The sequence below is a fragment of the Centruroides vittatus genome, unplaced genomic scaffold (assembly GCF_030686945.1).
Source record: "Centruroides vittatus isolate TY-2023 unplaced genomic scaffold, ASM3068694v2 contig_738, whole genome shotgun sequence".
Taxonomy (NCBI): domain Eukaryota; kingdom Metazoa; phylum Arthropoda; class Arachnida; order Scorpiones; family Buthidae; genus Centruroides; species Centruroides vittatus.
The window spans coordinates 1223993-1236138 of NW_027122474.1; the positions used below are offsets into that span (position 1 = coordinate 1223993).

General features: G+C 28.9%; 1 protein-coding gene across 1 annotated transcript in view; it reads left to right on the forward strand.

The window, feature by feature from the left end:
* LOC136980983 (unconventional myosin-XVIIIa-like) overlaps positions 1-12146 on the forward strand; it is a 116959-nt gene that overhangs the window by 95336 nt on the left and 9477 nt on the right. The window contains exons 27-30 of the mRNA XM_067277183.1: positions 1087-1299; positions 1960-2211; positions 2286-2399; positions 4665-4781. Of these exons, the coding sequence (XP_067133284.1) occupies positions 1087-1299; positions 1960-2211; positions 2286-2399; positions 4665-4781 (696 nt within the window). The remainder of the gene's footprint in view (positions 1-1086; positions 1300-1959; positions 2212-2285; positions 2400-4664; positions 4782-12146) is intronic.

A 12146-nucleotide genomic window follows, 5' to 3' on the forward strand; every position in this document is an offset into this window, starting at 1 on the left:
AGAATGTTGAATGTTAATTGTGTCTTGGTTTATGTTTCTGAATATTTGTTTAAAAATAAGTTTTTGATTGACTATCATCTTAAAAGTCATAAAATTAATCAAAAGGATACACTACAATAATCTGTAATGAGTTTTATAGTGGTTATACAGAATCATAAAATTCTACAATTCCACATTCACTATTCAATATTTCTGTATAATATGTAGTGTGAAATGGGACAAATGTTCAAAGTACAAAGAAAATTACATTAGCAACTTTTTAAAGAATTTTTATTTTTTTGAAATAATGTCTAAAATGAGAAATTTATAAATTTTCTGCTATCATTATTCTATTAAAACCAGATTTTTATACTTTAATTTGTTAATTGTCTAATCTATTGATTAAGTAATGATTTCATATACATAATTTTAATCACATTATCACTACCAATTCTGGAACATAACGGGATTAATGGTAATCAGCAGAGATCTGTTATGGATCAGGTGTACTGTAATAGATAAAATTGCAATTATCCTTAGTACCTGTGCCTTCCTTCCTAAAATTGAAATTAAATCTGTATAAAAGTATACATTAAAGTATATTATTCCAGTGGAAAAGGGAGAATTCCAATTCTATCTCGTTTCTATTTTTTCTGATATAAAGCAAATATTGATATGAAAGAACATACTAAATAAATTACAGAAGTCATATATTTATTGCAATAAAATATTTTTTAAGACAAAAGTCTTGTCATCAGATTGAACATTTTTTTAAAGAAATAATGAATATGATTCGATTTGAATATTCGTTCTAATCAAATTTAGCATTTTGTATTCAATTCCAATTACATTTTTATCATAATAAATAAATTTCTATAATTTATTTAGCATATTTTTTTTTGTCTTGATGATGATCAAGGAATTAGTAGTTAAGATTATATAAGATATCTTAAGTTTACAGATTTATAAATATTAAGTGTATATGATTTTATCATTATTTGTGTGTATGTATGTGAATTTTATATTTCTTTTATGTAAATATAAGTTGATAAAAGGAGATTTTTAGAATAATTAACAATGATTTAAAAACAACAACTTTGTAATCAGATAACACAGTTGAAAAGGGCCAAGCAGGAATTGGAAAGGAAGTTTAAAGATCAAGAAGAAGAATTAGAAGAACTTGCAGGTCAAGTACAATTATTAGAACAATCCAAATTAAGATTAGAAATGTCTCTTGAAAAATCAAGACAAGAACTTAGGAGAGAGTTATCTGTAAAAGATGAAGAAATAGAAGAAGTAAGGGCAGCTGCCCAAAAGAAGGTAAGAAAGTTTTAAAATTAATCATATGAAAATAATTTACAAATTTAGATTAAATTTTCTTACAATAATGATTGATCATTTAGAAAGTTTTTTTATATACAAAAAACTATCAATTAATGTTTTTAAATAATGAATTGTATGGATTGAATATGTTCTTAATAATCAACATCTAGTTTATATAGATCACTGTAAAAGCTATATTAAATTTTTTACATTTATTTATTTCACATTCATATTTAGATTTTATCTATGAAATGTTTATTATTCTCATTAACTACAAGCATATACAAGTTAAAAATAATATGAATTTTTGTCAGTTGAGCCACATTGTCACTAAAGCATTGAATACAAGAACTTAATTATCTATTTTTGCGGTTATTTTTGATTTTTTGATAACATATAAAACCAAAATAATAACTAAGATTTAGGGCTATATTAATATTAAGCTGTAGAATTAATAAATAATCCTAACTAACTATTTCCCAGAGACCAACCTGAAAAAAAAAACTGATTCTTAACTCTCCTGGATGAGTTTGAAAGTACTTGGGAATTAAGAATTAAGTTTTTCAGGATGGTCTCTGGAAAAGTAGTTAGTTAGGATTACTCATAAAAGTTTATTTTGAGAGAGACTTATGGTTAATAAATAAATTTTATACACAGGTTAAAAATCTTGAATCTCAATTGGAATCAGAACAAGAAGAACGTCATCAAGTATTGAAACAGAAACATGAATTAGAAAGAAAAATAGTTGAATTATCTGACCAACCTCCACCTCACGATCCTGAAGTGGAGCGACGTCTTCGACGGGATCTAAAACGTACAAAGGCTCTGCTTCAAGATGCACAAATGATGTTAGAACGGGTACGTGAGGGCCAAGCTGGTAAATCAATAATACGCCAATTAAAGAACCAAGTAAGTACATTAAAATTTAAATTAAATAATTTTGAAACAAATTCAAAACTTAAGTTTAAATATTAATATCACAGTTAGAAGATGCAGAATTTGCCAAAACAGCTGCTATAAAAGCAAGACAGGGAGCAGAAATGGAATTGCAAGATTTACAATCTCAGTTGGAAGAAGTGACAAGAACAAAGTGTGAGGTAAATAAATTTTTTTAATTAAATAGAAATTATTCTAATCTTAAACAATTTGCCATTAGTGTATTATATGATGGTGATCAATTGTGCTTATACTCATTCTTTATCTCCATTATATTTAAATTTTGTATATTCTATTTAATGTTTATATTTTTTATTCTTTTAAATTTCAAACTTTGTATTTGATAGTTCATTAACTGAAGAATGCCAGTTAATTTGGTTGAAAATGTTGTTATTCTATTAACCCCTTAGCTCCTTTAGTTACTATTAAGTTGTGAATTTTTGACTACAAGTGTCATTTCTTCCAGTTGTTTATCATTTTTGATACTCATTACATTAACCTTCCATAAGTCATGTTCTCAGTATTCTCCAGTTGCTTTCATTAAACTGTGATATTTTTAATAACTGTACTTGATAGTAACCTTTACTACTGCTACATATGATGTAAAAAAATCATGATGATAAATTTTTTTCAGTCATTTTCTGGACTGTGTGGTGAATCCTTGTAGCACATTCTACAACAGACAATATTTTTTACAATTGAAAATACTTCAAAAATAAAGAATTTATTGAGTTATGTTTACATATTCTCATTTATTACTCTATATGGAAATATTTTTTGTCTTGTTTTATATTCATTTTTTAAATATGTTGTATAAGTAGATAAATGTGATGAGTGCCACAAAACAATCATTTACTATGCAATAAGTATTTATTAATAGTAAGTGATAAATGAGTTTTGTATAGTAAATGGTTATGTTTTGTGGTTAATGCTAATGCATTACAGAATAGGATGAGAGTATGTAAATGGTGATTGCTCTGTGATCCTCTTCACTATAGTATTGAAATATACAATTTAAAGTGAGAGTTTATTGGTTGCAAAGACAATACTTACTCACTAACAGTTGATGGTTAAGTTGAGAGACATTTGTAACAGTAGACCAAATTACAATATTATCAAGTCATTTTACTCATATCGGCATTATTAAATGTTCCATCGGGAAAAATCTTGAATAATTGGAGAGAAGAGATGTGCGACTGGCCATTGTGATAAAATTGTCTATTCAAAAGTGACTTAAAAATTGAATTAATAACTGGAAATTTCCTGGAAATCAAGCATTTTATTTTTCTTCAACCAAATAATTTAAATATTGGGGTATAACCTAGCGAAGGAAAAATAATGAAAGTAAGATTTAATTTAATTCTTTTATACTATGCAGTATTTGAACATTCCTTAATTTTAATCTTGATCATTTTAAAAGCATGACCAAACTTTGGTAGAAACAGATTAAGAGCATTGAAAATATCTCACAGTTCTTAATCTGGTACAATGTCTTTAATAATAATAAAAAAATTGATATATGATAAAAATCCAAATGCCTTTATTTTGATAGTGATCCTTAGACTTATCAGAATGAAATAACTTACATACATTTATAGTTGTTATACAATAAAAACAAATTAAAATAATTTCAATATAAAAAACCAATAGTTGTTAGCCAGAAGCAAATTATTTTTTTAAATATTTATTTGCTTTATTTGTTTCCTAGTCCTTAATGGTCTGTAGTTATTTGCATCATTTGTTTCTATCTGTGAATTAATCCTTATTTGATATTTTCATTCAAGTTTATCTTAAAATTTTTAAGAATAAATACAATGACCATTTGTGTTTCCTTATTAATGTTATCTCATTAATAATTTGTTCATTTTCATCAGTCTAATATTAAGAACTCTTGTTAGACTGTTTTAACTATTCTATCTCAATACTAATTGTTTTTATGGACTTGACATTAGAATTTCGTTTCTCAGTTCTCTAAAAATAAATATAAAATTTTCCTAAATAATAATTGCTAAATTTTCATCCGCGTTGAACGATCATTATCAGGCTTATTGTTTTAACAGCTGTAAAGGTCAAACATGTTTGCTTTCATGTAGATTTGTACTTTCTTGCTGGATTTTGGTTCTATGTGTAGTGCTTATTTATGTATAGCAGTTTGAATAGTTGAATTATTTTTTATAATTTTATAAATACAAATACACAAATATAGAAAATTTTATATTATAGTCAGCAGCATGAGTAATAAAATAAAAAATATATTGTGAACATTCCATTCCACCATAGCATACTAATTTTCATATAAACCTTAAATTTAGAATTTTTAAAATATCTTAAATTAATATTTTTAGTAAGGGAAATTACAAGCAGAAAGATGTATTCCATTATATTATAGTACATTTAAATTTTTAAAAGTTACATATTTTCTTTAGGTTGAGAGTAGATCTCTTCAGTTGTCTCGAGAGAAAAATGCTCTACAAACTCAGTTAGAAGAAATGGAAGAAGAACTTGCAGAAGTCATGAAAAAATATAAAGCAGTTGTACAGCAAGTAAGATTATTTAAGAAAAATTCTATTTTATAGTTAAAAGCATAATATAACATTATTGACTGATAGTATTATTCTATATTAATTTCATATTTAGAAACATCATTTACAATTATTTAAATACTAAAAATCAAATCAGAATATCAAATGGCTGTTTTAAAAAGGCCAAAAGTACTTGTTGAATTAAGAAAAATTAGTGCTAGAAAGTAAATGTTTCAATTATTTAGAATTTATTAAATGAATTTTTTTGTTAGTAACTAAATTTTTAAATAAAATATTTTAAAAAGTAGTGAATATTTTATAATTTTAACAGATTAAAATAAAAATTATTTTATTTCATTTTATGGTGTAATGTATTTTCTTATTGCATGTAATCATCCTATTTTGGTTATATCTATAGTATTTATTTTACATTACTCAGATTTTTTAATTACCCTAATGTGATTTGCATGGTATTTTGGATTTGTAGATATTGTCTGTGATGCATATTAGTTCTTATTGTTTTTTTATTTCAACCACCATGTTTTATTTCTCCTTATTTGAAAATATAAAGTTTTATTTTAGTGTGTAAATCTTTAATTTTATTTTAAAAGAATAAATCTTAAAAGTGATATGAAATTTTATAAATGGAAACTGTATCTTGTTGTTTATTATATTTATATATAGTTTTGTTATTTATATGAATAATAATTTAAATATTGGGCTAATCATGTTGTGCTTTATATATAATTATATGAAAATCATTTCCAATATTTAATATGCAAGTAATATTATATTAAAAGCATGGTGGTCAGATGAAATCAATAAGAACTAATGCTCAGATCTTACAAAAAAGACTAATGTAACATCCTGTAATAATATCCAAAGTTCAAATTATCAATTATACAGTGTGAATTGCTAATAAATACAATACTCTTGATGAGAATTAAGATATATTAAAAAGAATTCATTATTGTTCTAATAGAATACTAGAATGATAATTAGATAAATAATTATGGGTCATTGAAATATAAATACTTCAGTAGGCCTATTTACTATTTGTTTGTTTGCCAAAGGTTGGTAAATTGCCCATCTTGGATAATCAAAATTTCTGACCAGTTCACTGACTAAAAGAAAAATCTAAACTAAAATTTGTAAATTCTTACTTAATTGATCACTATCCTAATGAAGTTTTTCATTTTTTAGTTTAACAATAATTAAAATGAAGATATTTTCATTGATAGTTTAGTCTTCAACATGCATTCTCTTTTTCTACTAATTAGTAAATAAATTTTGTAAAAATTAATCACCAAGAATTTTTCATTTTGTAAATTAATTATTTTTTTATTGAAAATCTTGCAACTATGCAGATTCAAACAAAAATATTAATATACACTGATGACAAAAGAAAATAGTATTATTAGTATGTCTAATTAGATCTAATTATCTCTGTATGGTTTCATAAAAAATTTCCTTTATGTGGAAATTTTTGCATTATCAAACTATGAAATAACAGAATGTCTCTGTTATTTTTTTTATATTGGCTGGAAGCTTATTAGTTACTGTCTAACACTGTTTGATATGTTAAGATAATTTTGAAAAAATTAAAAAGTATTTTACAAAACTTGAATATTGCTAAAATGATCAAAGTGCTGGAATCAATGGAAGACAAATAAGGCTAATGTCGCCAATAATTATTATTTTAAAACCATTAAAAAAAAAAAAATAGATAAAACATACTCAGATTAAAACAGAAAGCTCATTCAGAAAGCTAGATCTAAGTCTGTGTTGTTTACAGCTGTTCCTATTCAGATTTCTGCCATAGTCAATTACTTGTCTAAAGATAAGAATGACAATGAGGATGATGGTTTAGATAATGTACTATTTAAAAACCAACTCATAATATTCAAAATTGCACTATCAGTCTATGCAAAAATATTATTCTTTTATCCATGGAAACATTAAACATAATTGCTCAGTAGGAAAAAAACATAAATTATCAAAGGGGAACTGAATTTAGTTAATGGAACCACAATAGTTTATTTATCATATTGTTGTGTGACATTCTCTTATTTTTGTTCATAAAATATGAGGCAATGTTATACAGACAATGAGAGCCTTCCAGTTGTGACAATTAGATAACAGAATATGTTAATAATATGAGTGACTGTATATGAAGGAAATGTAGTCTTTTGGTGTTAAATTTATTTATTTGATGAATTGATCACATGAAAGTACTTTCAACATTTCAAAATGTCATCCTCAGGCAAAGAAAGAATATACGAAATTCTTTGTATTTTCAAAATTTGATTTTTGCGTATTCTTTGCTTGAGGATGACATTTTGAAATGTCAAAAGTTCTTGCGTGTAATCAATTCATCAGAGATAAATAAATTTAATACTGAAAGACAGTACATTTTCTCTATACTTACTATATTTGGCATTATATATGGGTATATAAAGTTTTTACTAGTGACTAAGTACAAGTATATTTGTACAGTACATAACATTACAATAAATTTTAACTGATTAGAAAGTTAAGAGTTTATGATGTGATTTCATAAACCAAAGACTGTTTTATGCATTAAAACATGTTTACATTAAAATTCAAAATAAAATTTGATTTTTACTATATTTAAGTGATATCTACATCATTTTTCAATATATTATTTCACAGTATGAGTGGCAAATGAATATAAGTTTTACAAATAAAAGAAAGATGATATTAAGTTTAATTGATTAAATTGTTTGCAAAAAGGAATTATTTTTAAATAACAACAAAACATTAAGATATAATTAAATTATAAGAAAAAATTAAGACAAGTTTTTTATTTATTATTAAACTAAAATTAAGTTTAAATAGTAAAAATTGAAATATACTGAATTTACTGACTTTGTCTTAAATTCAGCCATCAGTTGTAACTTAATCATTTCTTACAGGTACAGCTTAGAACAATAAGATATATGATAATGATGATACTTTTAGACTTCATTAATTTGTATTATTGATGATATGTTTATACAGTTTTGGAGGCCAAATCAAGCAAGCTTATTTGGATAGAACAGTTATGACAAATCGAAACATCCTGTAGCACTGATCAATATAGCAATATGAACAACCTTAATGAGATAGTTGTTCCAATATGGATAATTTATAGATCATATTGACTAAATAGAAAGATATGTAGAGTTATGTATTGAAATCAAAGATCAGTGGTAGATAAGCAAAATAAGTATAATATTGTCGTCTTTGTTACCGTTATATCAGGTCAGTCCATAAGTTCATGCGTATTTTTATCTACAAAAAAAGCAGAAAAAATTGTAATTAAATTTTATTTCAATCTATAATGTATTCACCATTATTTTGTACAATTTCTTGCCATCTTGATGGTAGCTTCTTAATCCCGTCTTCGTAAAATGATTTCGGTTTTGAATCAAAATATTCAGATATAGCCTTTTTTACATTGTTCTCATCCTCAAAAGTTTTCCCTTTTAAAAAATTCTGCAAACTGCAAAAAGATGATAATCACTGGGAGCAATATCTGGCGAATATGGTGGATGAGGTAAAATTTCCCAGTTGTAGCTTTCAAGTTTCCGTACAGTTATTTTTGCAGCGTGTGGTCTGGCATTGTTATGCTGCAAGAGAACCTGCTTTCTGTTCACTAACGACGGTCGATTTTTTTTCAATTTTTCATTTAAACGCTCTAATTGCTCACAATACATTTGAGCTGTAATTGTTTGATTAGGTTCTAACAGCTCAAAGTGAATTACACCTGACATATCCCACCAAACAGACAAAAGAATTTTTTTTGGATGCAACCCACCTTTTGCAGTCGGTTTTGGCTGCTTGTCGCGATCCATCCATTGTCTTTTTCTCGTCACATTATTATAGAGGATCCATTTTTTGTGTCCAGTAACCAGCCTACCAAGAAAAGGTTCTAAAGCAATCTATATATATAAAAACGAATGTATGTCTGTCTGTGTGTGTGTGTGTGTGTGTGTGTTTGTCCTTCATGCATTACCACACCATTTATCCGATTGCCATGAAACTTTGGGAAGTTGTTTAATACACTCCCGCGAAGGTTTGTGGCATATGTGAAGATCACCATTTCCCCCCTTTCAAAAATATACTTTATATATGGATTAAGACTTTTATGACCGACAGATGGCGCTAACTTCAGACGACCTAAGTTTGCTTTTCTGTGAGGCATTATGCTTTTCTGTAAGAATGGACTAAAGCAGATCATTTTCTACCTATCTATATAAATAAAATATAACGTTTGTTTGTTCCTACCGATTCCTTTGAAATTTTGACACAACATTCGAATACGCACGTGTTTTTATATAATATACATGTCGAAATTCCCCCTACTGGGGGGAGATGGACGGGATTAAGGCTTGCCGTGAAAAACTCGGCTTCTATTTATTCTATTTTACATGCGGTTTTTTTGAGTTTTTAATTACATTTTAATAGGTTACGTCAACAGAATATACACTAAAAAGGGATTTTTCGATATTCCCCAGCGGGGAAAGGGACAGGATTAAGGCTTACTGTGAAGAACTCAGCTTCTATTTATACTATTTTACATGCGGTTTTTTTGCGTTTTAATAGGTGACGTCAACAGAATATACACTAAAAAGGGATTTTTCGATATTCCCCAGCGGGGAGAGGGACAGGATTAAGGCTTACCGTGAAGAACTCGGCTTCTATTTATACTATTTTACATGCGGTTTTTTGCGTTTTAATAGGTGACGTCAACAGAACATACACTAAAAAGGGATTTTTCGATATTCCCCAGCGGGGAGAGGGACAGGATTAAGGCTTACCGTGAAGAACTCGGTTTCTATTTATACTATTTTACATGCGGTTTTTTTGCGTTTTAATAGGTGACGTCAACAGAATATACACTAAAAAGGGATTTTTCGATATTCCCCAGCGGGGAAGAGGGACAGGATTAAGGCTTACTGTGAAGAACTCGGCTTCTATTTATTCTATTTTACATGCGGTTTTTTGCGTTTTTAATTGCGTTTTAATAGGTGACGTCAACAGAACATACACTAAAAAGGGATTTTTCGATATTCCCCAGCGGGGAGAGGGACAGGATTAAGGCTTACTGTGAATAACTCGGCTTCTATTTATACTATTTTACATGCGGTTTTTTGCGTTTTTAATTGCGTTTTAATAGGTGACATCAACAGAATATACACTAGAAAGGGATTTTTTGAAATTCCCCCCACGGGGGAAGTGTTACACATTTATAATAGATACATTTTGAGCCACAACAACGCGTGGCCGGGTCAGCTAGTACGAAATAAAAGAGACGTGCAAATGTTTACACGTTGTTGTTGGTTAGCTATTGACAGTTCATGTGGTATCCATTTTCCTAGCTTTGAAACTTTTCCGATTTGTTGTAGGTGTCTATGAACAGTTCCATGGGATGAATTTAAACGTTCCACAATTTTATCAATTGTTAAAGATGGTTCTGCTTCAACTAGTGCAGAGAGAGCATCATCATCAAAGTCAACGGGTCTTCCAGTACGAGCCTTATCCTCCACACTAAAATCGTTGTTTCTAAATCTTTCAAACCACTTCTGTGCAGTCCTTGCACTAATTACAATTTGATTATGTACAGTATTTATTTTTTTGGCTGCATTTGTAGCATTCTCACCACTTAAAAATAAAAAATATAAAACATGTCTTTTGTATTCGTTGGCTACTTCCATTTTAACGAAAATAAACAACTGAAATGTTCACAATTCTGAACAGTATTATATGAATGAGATCCAATTTAACACTTCAGTGTAAAAATTATCACATTAGACTGACATTTTTAACAGCAAAACAAGATTTTTCTCAAGGGCATGGACTTATGGACTTATGATAAAAATGGGCATGGACTTATGGACTGACCTGATATATCCAGAGCCGAATGGAATATATGTAAACATAGACCTAAGGAATTAGAGTTTAATTAATAAATTAAACAAAATAACAGTCTTCTAATCAGAAGTACTGGAGTGAGAAATGAACTGTCACAAACAAAACTTTTTTTTACCAGTATTGAACTAAACAAAACTTCTGAATGTTTTCGGCCTTCATTAAAGCCTGCTTCAGGTGCTAAACTAAACCGACTTCCTACTTGGACTGTACTTGGACCGCTGTTCGATTTTAAACATTGTACATATCACATTTCACCCTTCTGCCTGGCTCCATTTGAATTCCTCGACCAAGTATCTCCACGCATGTGCGATAGTCTCACCGTCTTTAAAGTTAATACAGTTGCCTCATAAGATGACTTTATAAATTTCCAAGGCCTCCAGGTGACGAATATGATCTATTTGAAAGGCCTGTCTAATTAATCTGGTGTTCTGGAAGTCTATCCGAACTTCTGGGTTGGTGGCGTATGCTGACAAAGCAGTGGTGTGCCTGTTGTTTGTAAGGTTGGATTGATGTTTGTGTATCCTTTTTCGAGTTGAACATATGGTTGAGCCAATGTAAATTAAGTCCCTTTGGAACCTATCACCCCTGGGGCTATGCTAAGATCTATTTTATCTTTTGCGTTGTGTAGCAGCTTGTAAATTGTGCCGGATCTCCTGTACGCGATCTCTGTGCCATTCTGGTTTGCATTCTCCCTGTATAAGGAGTTCAAATGTTGATTGAACTGGACGACTGTGTGTCTATAGCCTGTAATGGACTGCTGGCTACCGTTAGACATAGACCGGGTGTTAGAAATGCTACATGGGGGAAGTTAGTTGATGTAGGTGCTGGCCAAACTGCAAACCATGCCGCTTTTGTAGCAGTGTTCAACAGCTATATTTTCTATACGTTGAAGCTCTAGCAGGGTGTCATGCCTGATGGTGTGATGAGTAAAAGCCCATCTAATTAGGGCCCAGAAGGCTGCAATTTTATCTGAAAAGGGGTCAGACGAGTTTGCAGGGAACACCAGATTAATTAGACAAGCCTTTCAAATAGATCGTATTCATCACCTGGAGGCCTTGGAGATTTATAAAGCCAACTTAAGAGGCAACTGTATTAACTTTAAAGACGGTAAGACTATTATGCATGCGTGGAGATACCTGTTCAAGGAATTCAAACAGAGCCAGGCAGAAGGGTGAAATGTGATATATACAATGTTTAAAATCGAACAGCATCGTTCTTAATGGTCCAAGTAGGAGGCCAGTTTAGTTCAATACTGGTAAAAAAGGTTTTGTTTGTGACAGTTCATAAATTAAACATTTAATATTTCTGAAAGACAACAAGATATAAATTGATAAGGTTTGTACGGCAGAATGGATGAAATTGATTTGAAAAGTGAACATTAATCACATTGTTTAATAGTGTAATTTTAAACATTTGAAATATAAGGAGAAAGTTCCTAAGTCAAAATAT